Source organism: Hirundo rustica, chromosome 4, assembly GCF_015227805.2.
Source record: "Hirundo rustica isolate bHirRus1 chromosome 4, bHirRus1.pri.v3, whole genome shotgun sequence".
NCBI classification, from domain to species: domain Eukaryota; kingdom Metazoa; phylum Chordata; class Aves; order Passeriformes; family Hirundinidae; genus Hirundo; species Hirundo rustica.
In genome coordinates this window covers 55872515-55885457 of record NC_053453.1, presented here as the reverse complement: position 1 = coordinate 55885457, position 12943 = coordinate 55872515, and the positions used below count along the sequence as shown (strand labels likewise).

The 12943-nt window shown below is 45.1% G+C and overlaps 1 protein-coding gene across 4 annotated transcripts in view; it reads left to right on the top strand.

Annotated features, from left to right (window-relative positions):
• The window catches only part of ABTB3 (ankyrin repeat and BTB domain containing 3), a 184068-nt gene that overhangs the window by 148866 nt on the left and 22259 nt on the right, over nucleotides 1–12943 (top strand). For all 4 annotated transcript variants that reach the window (XM_040061673.2, XM_058420229.1, XM_040061670.1 and 1 more), the window contains one exon: nucleotides 1417–1595. In XM_040061673.2, coding sequence (XP_039917607.1) covers nucleotides 1417–1595 — 179 coding nt within the window. The remainder of the gene's footprint in view (nucleotides 1–1416; nucleotides 1596–12943) is intronic.

Below are 12943 nucleotides of genomic sequence, written 5' to 3'. Positions count from 1 at the left end.
TTCCTCCTCTTCGTCCAGGGAAGGACCACTGTGAGAAACACGTCCCTCTTGACGGGCTGTTGTTTAACCAACCACGGCCACATCTTCCTCAGCTCTTTTGGAATAGAAGGTGGTGGGAGATCTGACAGGTTCCCGGCCCATTCCAGCTCCACAGCGCACCCTGTTCAGGGGCCAATGGCTTTTTTCTGCAGGACACTGTGGTTTCCACTGGGAGCCATCTGCACTGCTGCATGGCAGAGTGTAGGTAAGGCTCTGGAGCAGCGTTCAGCTGTCATGGGCCACCTCCAGCTGCTTCTCCTTTGCACTCGGCTGTAAAGCAATACACCATTAAAGCAACCATTAAAGCAATCCACCATTAAAACAATTTTATTTTCTGAGACTCCAAAGGCAGGAGCAGGAAACTGACTCCTTTATATGCCAGCTCTACCAGTGAGGGACTTGAAGTTGCTTCTGCCCACTGTGAAGTTGCTTCTGCCTGCGGGGAGGGATGGTTGTGTGGCACAGATGGAAATTGATCTGGACTGTGTATTTACCATCCCCATTCATCTGTTCACAGAGAAAGAGAGACCCAAGTGCCTGGTGTACCTCTGCCTGGGGCAGTGCTCCAGCCCTGGGGACATGGGATATGGGTCAGAGTGTGCAATGCAAGCAAAGATGTGGAGATGAATGAGAGGAGAGAGGCAGGGATGCTCTCCAGGCATTGAACATTTTCTGACATGGAAGGAAAAACCTTCACTTGCCAAACACCAGGCTTGTATTTCCTTCCACTCTGCTCTGTAAGAGCAGAAAGTAGGTCACATCCAGCCTCATGCCTGCAGAGATACCTTAGCTCCATGTGTTTTCTCGCTCAGTGCATGGGAGCTGTTCCCTTTAGCTTCCTGGAGAGTGGTTCTGCCGTGACAAGCTGCTTGAAAGGGCTGATCACTTAACTCGCTCTTTAGGGAAAATGCCAATGATCAGGAGAGGACATGGGTTATCACTTAAAGCAAGTTTTAATCTGAAGACCACCAATTTGAATCCAGGTAGGTAGTGACCAAAATCAGGATTTTTCACCATTTAATGGCTCTCCAGGACCACATTCAAATTAATGAGCTAGTGTAAATCTAGTTTCCAAAAGGCTTTTGCAATGCAGAACACCACAGCAATTACCACAAATTGGTAGTCTCAGCAGAGAAGCTGAAGGCTAGATGAGCAGAGAGACCACAGTCTTCCCTTAGCATTTGGAGGAAGGCCTCTGTGCATTAGCTCTGGGATGCACTGATGTCTGTCAGCCTTCACAATTCGGGATAAATAGGAATTTGACTTCTTGAATGATTTGGCAGCTTTTGCTTGAAATCTTAGCATCAGTAAAGATAAAAAAGCAGAAGGGCGCGTCCTTCCCTGGAGCTGGGATTGAGCTGTGTCCTCTGTCTGCAGGTGTTCCCTGGACACTGCACACGTGGCTGGAGTCTCTGCGCACATCCTTCCAGCAGCACCGACGGCCCCTCATCCAGTGCTTGTTAAAGGAGTTCAAGTCCATTCAGGAAGAGGAGTACACTGAGGAGCTTATCACACAAGGGTTGCCTCTGATGTTTGAGATACTGAAGGCCAGCAAGGTAGGATAAATCGTGTGTTTTAAAGGAAATCAGCTTTATTCCCATCGTGTAAGACATGGACGCTTGCAGTGTTATTTTTGAACAGCTCTCCCAAAGGTTGTTTATACTGCACAGGATTATTATTATCTGTATTATGTATTTTGGGTTTTTTCACTGTGGAAGCATGGGTTATAAACACACAGGCTAATCACTGCTCCTATTAGAACAGCCTAATAACAGGTGCTAACAATAAGCTGGAGAGACAATAGAAGCTGGTGCTTAGTGGTGAAATTAAAGACAAAAAGGATCATGGCAGTGTGGCAAGAGACCTTGATAACCGAACCAACCCAAAGAGTAATTTCACACAACTTGTTTTATGGAACCATGCAACAAAGCTTGGATTTCTTTAACCTGTTATGACTTTCTCTTCACTTTGTGTGGGATTTGGACTCTTTGTGAGGAGGCTGGTTTCTACAAGCACAGAACTGGATAATTTTTTCAAATGTTCCGTGTGCATGTTTATACTTGCAGCTTCCCCAGATTTAGTCTTTCAGCTGTTTTTTTAACCAAGCAAATCAGACTAACAAAACCTTTCCAAGGAGGTACCATTGGGCATGCAAGTGTAATGGCAAAAGGGATGATGAAGGGGCTGGCAAGGAGAGGAAAATGTCTTACTTAGTGAAGAATTTAAGACTTGTTACAACCAATAGTCTCTTCTCTACTAGTCCACCCTGAGAGCCAGTCACTCCCAAGGAATGCCCAGTCACTGTCTACTGTTACCAGAAGACCACTGTAGTGATGAAAAGCATCAAAATTACTTGATTTGTGTTCTTTTTCCTCATGCTCCACAATACATATTGGTATGGCCTTCTAATTGTTAAATTGAAAGTAAGTAACTTTTATCACCCAAGTCTCTGTGTAACAGCAAGAAGCAAATGATTTTTAGCAATAGCCTAAATAATGTGAAAAGGGGAGAGGTTCTGGTATAGGTATTCAATACTAAATATTCCAGATTTGGTTTAACTAATGATGGCTTACACGGATTTGTTTCTTGTATCTTGCTGCAAAAGCAGGCTTGGACTAGAGTCCTGAGCAAATCCTGCATATTTGTTCCAGCATTGTTCTGATTTTTGCTCCCAAGAGCCTTGTGTTTGTGATTAGTTTGTATTGGATGGGTATTTATGGAGAATATTTTGAGATAGGTTTTAGGAAATTGTTCCAAATCCTAGGATTTGTAGATTCCTTGTTCTGTACTCAGTTGAGTTAATGTATGTTCATCCAGAAACTATCAGCAAAGTGCTGTTTGGTTTGAAAGTTGATATGAAACTAATCATATTGAAAACTTAACAGAGAATAAGTTTAGGCCTTGTAATCTAGGATGAGGGGTGACTTTAATTGCTTTACTCCTGGGTGGCTGAAGCTAAGGCCAGCAATCATCATTAGAACAAATCACTTACATAGGATTATACCTTTGGTACATCTAGGTTTTCCACAGCCTGTTGTAGGAGACCTGGGAAAAAAATAAGACTGCTACCTTCTGCTTTGGGTTCACTTAGAAACCTAAAATATGGAGAGGCAAAACAACTGAAGTATCACAAAAAACCCTACATGAGAAGGAGGAGATCTGTGCTGATCTTTATGCCTGCCCCTGGGCCTAGGGGAACTGCCTGTCTTCGTGCATATTCACAAACACACAGTCACACAAGGTTTCATAGTCTTAGAAAAAATAATTAATCATTCTGGGACGCTGTAAGGGTTTACAAATTGTCTGCAAATGTTATGAATTATTGTGGTGGTCTTGTCCAAATGGCCTCTTACAAAGCTCTCCCAGACAGAAATGAGGAAAGAGACTATGCAACCCTTTGGAAGGAATCTACATAAAATCATTTGTAGGAGAATGAGCCAATAAAAGTTCTCCCTGGTCACTCCATAGAAGGCAGCTGAGGAAAGCTGAGATTTAAAGGATCTTCTGTTCCCCTTCTCTGGAAGGGCTGAGAGCAGAGATTTTTGTGTATACCCACAGAATGGAAATCTCCTTTAAGAGGTGCAGAAGGGCCATAACTGTGGTTCACATCCCTCTCTCGACAGCAAACTGTAATCTATGCATTTTGTAGAGCTGTGGAGAGAGGAGCTTGATTTGCCCACACAGACATCCTTTTCCCTGTGGGCTGGAAACTTCGAGAGAGATTATGACTCTTGCTAAACATCACAGTCTGGGCCAGTACATTTCCTTAATGAGTTTTTCAGGGCAAAAAGTATAAAATAAGCAAGTAGGAAGCAGAGGGCCACTTAGCAGTTCTTGGCTGATGTAAAACAAGATGTCCCATTTGCTACATATTGTGATGCTCGGTATATTTTAATTGCATGGCAACTTGCACCTAGAAATGGCATTTTGTGTTACTATAAATAGTTCCAGCTTTCCCATAATCTCAGAACAATTTACTAATATTAACATGGAAGAAGATCTTATCCTCCCTTCACCAACAGGGAAACTGAGGTAATTAAACAGGCAGATTTTCAGTGTCTCATGGAGTGAGAGTCCCAGTCTCAGAGGCTGTGATAACCTGGATAAGCTAGACTGCAATTCATAGTTTTGAGTAATTTGGTGAGAGAAGCTCCCCAAAAATCACATGGAAACATAAGGGCAGGTTTCATGGTAGGAAGCAAACTTTCTGCCCCCACCTTCTACTTTCCACTGTCGTACGAAGTGTTCTTGCCGGTTCTCAGGCCGTGCAAAAAAAAGCTAAATGCTACACATACGAAAACATTAAAGAAAATGTAACCAGTACCTGCAAGAACAGTGTCAGATATGAGGAATCCCTTTTGTCTTACAGATGGTTTATAAAGTGCTGTTTCTAGAGGATACAGATGTGAGGATTTATGTGGGAGTTCTGCCAGCACTGATGCTGGTGACAGGGCTGCACTCCATTCCCATCTATGTGCCAGGATGTTGACAGTAGAAACAAAAATAAAATTTGCAGAAGTCCTGATGCTGTAACACAGAACAGCAGCAAAAATCGGCGAGTCAGGCAAAACTGGCTGAGCTGAAGTCCCTGGGTTTATTGCCTTTCTTCAAACTGTGAAGTTAATGGGGAAGAATAGTGTATGGGTTGCATATGGGTTGTTCACTACTGCACCGAAGCCCTGGAGGAAATCTTCCAGAAGCACAGATGAAGGTTTGATACCCAGCTCCTGGTGGCTTCCAGTGGGATGGAGCTCTTTCATTTTCTTTCATCCCTCTAAATGTTGGCTGCACCATTGGGAATTGCATGGGGAGTGGGGAGGTAGCAGTATTTCCATGCTGCTGAGGCAGAGCTGTGAGAACAGAGACTCGCTCTGCAGTCGCTCCCTCCGTGGCTCCTGCTGTCCTGCAATGAGTTTGGGTCATTACCAAATTAAAGACCAGGGTCAAAGTACTCTGGAGAAAGCAACATCTGGGGCAAAGACATGGAGAGCTTGGTTTAAGGCACCTCTCCTAAGAGCAAGCAAAACCCAAACCAGGAAAACTCGGACACTACAAATGTCGATGACACGTGATGGTTTTGAGACACTACATGGCTAGGAAAGGCACTGCCATTTAGGCATGGATTCAGTCTCTTTGGATGACAAGCACACAAACATAACCTGCTAGAAGTGGTTTGGACAGGGCTGTGTGAGGCAGAAGCCAGAGAGTCACTTCTGGGAGTGAGTAGCCCTGAGCTAAACTTTAGCTGCTGTGTAGAGCAGTGTCGAGTCCCTCAAAATTAAAATGATGCTGGAGATCTTGTTATGGAAGAACAATAGGAAGATACAACTGAATTCCTGCCTGTTGGTATCTGTGTTGTGCTCTTCCTGGCCTGGGAAAACTCCCCCAAACTCCTGACTAAAAGTTTTTCTTTCCCTCCAGCTGAGGCTGATGTTTGCATTGCCTGAGCTTGACTCTGAGCTGGATTGCCCACCTGCCCCATGTCAGAGGACCATATTTACCTGAGGACTGGATATGCCTGAGGAGTGCTCCCCACTAGTAGAGGCTTTTAAAAGAGCTGTGTGGGGGCTACATCCAGGTCTGTGGGCTTGTAGTGTCTGAGGTGAGGCTTGCAGGTCAGCTCTTCTGTTTTTACAGAGACTCTCTTAAGGATAATACACTGAATGAGCAGAGGTGTTTCTGTGTCCTCTGTCTACAAAAATCCTGGTGCTATTCAGTTTGATCTTGACATTTCCACAACCTGGAAAGAGAGACTCAAACCCACAACCTTGGAAGTTAAACTCATCTGGCCTTTGAGGGAGGTTGGGTTTAGTTTTCCACTCCAGGGCTCTGCATAAGACTGAATTGTCATTAAATCACCCAGCTCCATCCATGTAGATGAGCCAGCACTGGTGCCAGTTGTATGAGGTCATGAGCCAGTTTCATCCACTACTTTTTCTGCCTACAGCAATTTACATCAGTGTGTCCTTGGCCTATTTTTTTGGACAAAATACACAATCTTTTAGTTCCAAATAATCTCTCTTACAGCTTTCTTTCTTTCCGCCATAGGACAGGTAAGGAGCTCTTTCCCATTTCTTTGGACCCTGTGAGGCCATGCATTGCTGAAGTGCATGTGTGAGTCCATACATGCATTGAGCACATGTGCTGAAGCATTGTCTGAAGCTCCTAGAGGTGCTTCACACCATGAAAACTTGGCTTAGGACTGTAAGTGTTCTTGCTAGTGTATTGTCTAAAACTAAACCGGCTTGAGAAGTCACAGGAGCGACCCTTCACTGCCATACCTTCGTTGCATTCTGCAGCTCTCTCTTTGTCCTTCCCATCCATTTCCGTCAGTGACATGTTTATTTCATTTAGTTTATTTTAATATTTAGCCCATTAGTGAGGTGTTGGGCAGCTAGGCTTGTTGAAAAATGCAGGAAACTGCTTTGCAAAGGTGTTTCTTCAGGATTTAAAATTACTGCAGCTTTCCAGCCTTTACAAATGCACCTACAGGCAGCTGAAGAAATGTGCAGGAGTGCACAGGTCCTTTTGGAAGGCTGAGCTGTTTGAATAACAACCGTTAGTCTGGTGTTTACAGTTATTGAGAACAAATAGCAATTCAGAACAAAAACCAGTTTTAAAATTCCGGCATGGAATTTCATATTCAGGCATGTGGGTATCTTGAGAAATGTAGCCTATATGTTTAAAAGCTAAAGTACACTTTCAGCAGTAACTTCTCCATTTGGAAACCAAAATCTCTTAAAAGGAAAGTCTTGGAGTGTTTTTTAAAATATATCTTTTCAGAAATAGCCTCCGTCACAGATGCGCTAACTTCTGAAAAAGTATTTTCGTGTCTCCATCAAACAGGAGGCAGCAGGAAAGACTGAAACATCTGCCTGTTGTATTCCAAGAAAACTTTCAGAAGCTGAAGCTCGAGATGAGCATTCTGTTTCTCTGTTGCTGGGGTTTTTCTGGATTTGATTCTTCTAAAACAGATGCTGGGTGAGGTTCCTTGAAGAATGTCAACTGACTCAGCTCATGTGTCTGTTCTACTAAGTCCCAGCATGGTGGCCAGCAAAAAAATCAATATTTTCTCAGGGTCTGCATGTAACCTAGAAAGTGGCACTGGAAGACAAAGGAGATAGAAATTTCCACTTTTTTCTGTTGCTTCGTGGTGGGCTGAAATGAATGTTTCAGATGAGCTTGTGTGAAGCTGTCTTTTGTTGTGTGAAGCCAGACTGCCCTGTTCTGCAGGAAGGGCTATGGGTAGAGAGGAGAGGTGAGCCCTGCCTAGCAGTGGGGCAGGCACTCTATCATAATCGTGTCCCAAGGGAAAGTCTTCCCCTGGTAGAGTGCTGTGCGAGTTTCTCTTACCTGGAGACAATCAGGAAAGACTCTTCTTGGTCTCGTTAAACTGCTTTTCAACATAACACTGAGGTTTTTGTAATGAAAGGTTTCACTAGGATATTTGTTTCCCAGATATTTTACCTTTCTTGAAAAAATTAACACCTGAAAATGGAATATTTTGGCTGGCAACTGAAATACTTCAGCTGAAGAAAAATGTGGAGTTTCCGCAGAGGAGACAGATACACAAAACCTGCACTAAAAATAACCCTGAAGACATCCCTGAAAACAACCCTGAAAACAGGCTAAAGGGTCTGCTTATGGATTCCATGGAGTGGCAAATGCCCTTCTGTGTGCCATCCAGTGCCCAGCCAGCACGCGGCGATCTATCTTTCGGCTGGGACTTGCTGTGATTTTGTTAGTCAGGTTTCACTGTTCTCAAGCAACTGCAGTGATCGGTAGCATTGCCCATTGTCACTTGTAGCCCTTCTGTGTCTGAACAGTTCCGAGCCAGGCGGACCCAGGTTATCCACACATGTACATCCTGCATTCTGCGTGTGAGATGCGAGCGCCAGGTACCGAGTGGCATGTTAATAACGCACTGTTAACCCCATCCTGTGGTTTCGTAACACACACTCAGCTTGGTACTTACTAACACAGGTTTGATTTTGTTCTTACCCTCTGCTACCTTCTAAAACGTTTCCTTGCCAGAGGCAGGAACTGTTTCTTCATTTACAATAAATAAATGCCGTGGATGGGACACCTGCCCTTTTCTGGGCTCTCACCCAGGTTTTAGACGGTGCCCATGGATCTGAGCTTTTTACATACAATGCACAGCTCTGATATAAAGAGCCTTTTGAAAAGGAGGCTTGGCAGCTTTCCCAGAAGCAACGGAAGGGTCCATTTCTGCCTTACCTGTGATTAATTCTTTTCCGTTTGTGCTTGCAGTGGAGGGGCTTGTGCCCAGCGCTAACAAAACCTGTTTTGTTGTGCAGTTCACTGCCTCTAACTGTAGCTCCAACCTCTGGGGTTTCCCTCTCTTTCCAGCTGTTGACTAATATTAATTATGTGTATGCTGCTTAACCATCTAGAAGTGACCATCTGAAGTGGTATTTATTTAGTTTTGAGGCATTTGCTGAAAATGAATTATGCAAGAGAATGGTAGTGGGAACAGCTGTGCAAGGGCAGAGACGGTTCTGAGATGTCAAAGGTCTCAGAGTTTGAGAAGGTCTCAGGGATGGGGGACAGCAAAAAGGCCTCTCTGTTACTTCACTCTTTATCATCTTTTTCTGGGAAAGGGGGGCATAAATAGAGGACTAATTCAAGGGTATCCCAGCATGTCGTGGATGAGTCCTCAGTGGGCTCCGGGTATCCTGAGACTACCGCTGCTGTGTGTGAGATGGTGACTGGAAACAGCACTTCTGCCATGCTGCATTTAGCAGAGAAATGGGTCCCCTGAGCATTCTCAGGATCAGAGAAGATATCTTTGCCAGTGGCCCTGTTCTCTGAGCAGTGTGATTTTTCAGCTTGCTGGGGAGATGTGTATTAACAGGCAGACACCAAGCCCAGAAGAATAAGTGTTACTTTTTCTGCCTTAATGTGGTGAGCTTTTGTGTTTTGGGCTATGTGGTAGAGGAATTTGAGGGCCTGGCAGACTTAGGGTAAAACATTAATGGAGCTGAGCTGATGAGAAGAAATAGAAATAGAAGAAAAAAGAGAAATAATTAAAAAAAAAAAAAAAAAAAAAAAAAAAAAAAAAAAAAGAAGAAGAAGAAGAAAACCTCAAAATAGTGCTTGGGATTTCAGAGGTAAAGAAAAGAAGCCTGACTTGTTACCACTGTAAAGGGCAGCCATGTGGAGGTGGTAGGTGTCTGTAGGCTGGTAGGAACTACCAGTGGGGTTTGAGCAGTCTGCAACACACATTTTACCCTGCAGAATTTGGGGCATAGACACGTGTCTTGCACAGGTACTGGAGAATATTGGCTATGTATTTCCCAGTTGTGTCCAGTACCTTGTAGGAACACATCCCAGAATGGCTATGCTGTAGTGATCCGTGTAATCTGGAACGGAGCAAGTTCTCCCAGGGTGTGTGCTGAAGCCTGGAGGAGACTTCCCTGAATCCTGCCACAGACATTTGTCAGATGGACATTCAGAAAAAAATATCCCTGCACTTCCCACCCAGGTCTTCACCTTTTCTTAGATCAATCAACGAGACATCTCTGGTCCAACAACTTGAAAGCCTCCAGCTTTGCTTCAAAAGAATTTATTAATTCCCCTCACAGTTCAAGTGCATTCAGCAGGACTGGGGAGTTCCTTTAGATCTCTGCTGAAGAATGCTTTTAAGTCAGAGGACTGCTTGTATCTACAAAGCAAAGTTGCTTGCTCACCAACCAGCTCTCTGCTGGAAGCACCATCTCCCTTAGAAGACTTGCTGTTGTTCCCTGTTCCCTCTTGCCTATCTGTAAACTACCCCATGGCTAGGTAAATATTTTTATTACATCCTGTGCCAAGCTTTCTTCCCCCTCCCACAGAAGATGTGCATCAGCTCCCTTTGAGTGCAAATGAATGCCCGTGTCTAAAGGAGGCTGGCCTCGCTCCAGGTATCAGCCTCACACATCCTGGCACAATGTTTTCCAACATCAAACTGTAGCAAGAAAACAAACTTTGATTTGCTCCTCCAGTATTAATCTTGCTGCCCATAATGCTGCCCATAACTGCTGCAGTGAGCTCTTACAACTGGGCTTTCACAGTTAGGTTGACAGAATGAAAGGATAAAGGAGGAAGAATTATCCATCTTGGCGCTTAAATGGGAGCTTCTGAGCACCTCAGTGTAGGCACTGTGTGAAGGTGAAGGTTGAATAGGCTGAACATGTCCTCCTGTCTTCCAGAGCAATGCTTGTGCCCCAGATCATGGACTGCTGCAGTTGTTCCCAGTTACTTCACAGGCAGCCCAAGTCCTCCAAGAGCAGGATTTGGCTTAAAAAAAGCCAGTTTTTTCCCCCAGCCATCTAGTTGCAGATAAAGCATCCTTTTTCCCTTTCCTGTTTCTGCCTGGTTTATTGGTAAAAGTCAGCAGAGGCACGGTGGGGAGTAGATCCAGGGCCACAGCCCTGTGAGCTTGGCTACGTGCTAGGAGTGTGGGAAGCAAGCTTGGTGTGCTGTAATAACCTACCAATCCCCTCCCTAGATGCTGTTGGTTAGCAGTGATTCTAAATAAGCACTTGCTTAAGCTTTCTTGCTGAGCACATTTTTTGGCCTTTGGATGGCATGAGATGTGAGTATTTAATGTTGCCAATAGAAGCCAAAGGTCTCCAGCCTCCTCTCTGCCAAATGAGGTCAGTGTTCTGCATTGGAGGTCGAGAACCACTGTCTGTCTGGTGGCCCTGCTTTCTTTGATGTGTCCATCCTAAGGTCTCTTTTCTCTTTGTCCCATCGCTGTTCCATGTCTTGGAGTTTTTAAGCATCTCTCTTGTAAATGTATCACATTTTGAGCTAATTGGAGCTTAGTTTACGCTTTTTTTTTTTTCCACAGGCTTGTGAGCAAAGTGGTTTTTTAGTGGACTTGTATCTGCACACAGAGTTGGTGACCCAGGGAGGTGGCAGCACCTCGCCCGTGTAGGCAGGCTCCCATGGGATTGTCCCCAGGCACGACTGGTTGTTTATGTTGGTTGGACTCAGTAACAGGGATCCCCCTCTCACACCTGGGTGGCTGAGTTTGGCCTGCCTTTCCCTGGTCTCTGTGGAGCTGGATGTCGTGGTCCATGGTGCAGTGGTTTGGTCTGGTGAGTTGGGCCTCCAGCTCCGAACAAGGCACTACGAAGCCAATACCCAGATTTTCTAGCACGTTCCCACAGACAGCCTGGAAGGAGAAGATTCACGGTCTTTATTGATGCATGTGTGTGTTTTTAAAAAGCTGTTGCGTAGGCGCAGCTGTGGCTGGGACTGGTGAGTTCATGGAACCCACTAAAACCTCAGTGACACAGACAGGACCAGTCGTGTCCCCAGCAGACTGGGGAGGGGGCTGCCAGGAGCAGCCTCAAGTGCACTCTTCAGTGCACTTTGCTTTTGTTCACTGCAGGTAAAGGTGAGCATTGTTTCTCCTCTCCAGAGGCTTCCCTCCGCTCTAACCATGGAATTGTCCCCATCTTCTGTTGTATTTTCTGACTTCCAGCATCTGCCAGACCCAACCGGGAGCTGCCCTGCTGGTAATCGGCATCCCCCCGGATGTGCTCCTCCCTGGCTGACTCAGTTGGCCCTGGTGCTTCGGCACAGCCTTTCCAAGTAGAGAAAAAGTTTCTCTTTCTGCCCTGTCTGTGTAAAGCTTTCCCTCCCAGCAGCTGAGTCACTTCCTTCTTTAAATCTGGCCTTAAATCTTCCTTTGCTCTTTAGCCTGTGGCTCACTCCCTTTGTGAGGCACTTTGCACAGCTCGGACGGGAGGATGCTGAGCAGTGAGATGTTCCTGGGGTGAGACGCCGTCTTTGTCTCAGAGCCACAGCAGTGAGCCCCTCGCTGAGGGCTGGGCCCTGTGCCTGCTGCATGCTCTCTCTCAGTATGAGTATTTCTCTTATCTTAGCGCTTCTTTCAGTGCTATGTCTGACGTAGTAATAGGAGCCAACTCCTGCCTGCAGGCGAGTGTGTGTAATTTCCTTTGACATCAGCATGTGCCTGTGGGGGAACAGCTCTACCCCTTCCCACCCTGTTTGATTAGATTCAGTAAGAGAGTCATTACAGCATCTCTGCCACTCCTCCTTGTCACTCGTGGGATTTAAGGAGCACTTCTGAAATGTGCTCAGAGCAAGGAAAGCTTCGATTTCTGCTTCTAAAGCCTGGAGATATTTTTAGTATAACAACTATGCTCCTCAAGTTTTTATACTAGGTTTTTTTGTTGGTTTTTTTTTTTTGTCCCTCACCTCCTCATTACCTTTGCCTTTGACCTGTTTATGTCTAAGTGTCATGCCATTTCACAGTTTTCCTGGTGTGGGGAGACTCACCAGCCAACAGGGTAGTTAGAAGATGGCACCATAAATTAACAGTGTGGCACTGCTGAACTTGTCTAGACTGGCTCCAGTTCTCAGCAAAGTGTGGGATAAAATTTGCCAAAGCTTTTAAATCCCGCTTTCATCTGGGACTTAGGTAGTTAAGCATTAAATCCATTTCACTGCCCTTGCATCTTAAGCATACAAATACTCAAGGTGCTTAGGAAAACATCCTGTGGGTGCTTTGCTCCCAGAGTTGGGGCAGAAAGGGGTAAGGCCAGGGACCAGACCTGGTTCTAGGAGGGTCTTGGTGGCTTCCACAGCCCACTGGTGCCAGAGGTGTGAGAGCACATTAATGAAACATTTGGGATTAAATGAGTGGCTGGCTCTGATTCCTCAGTCACTCTGTAGGGGAATCGTCTGTTTGTGAGACTTCTGCACTTAGAAATCTGTGCAGGCTGCGCAGCTGCATCTCTCTGTAGCTCGGGTTTTCGAAGATGTGACCAGTGAACATTTTCTACAGCGCAAAGAAAAAAGTTATTTTCCAGTACAGTAAGTCTGCAAATAAAATGAAATCACTGTTGTAAAGGAACTTTGTTTTTGC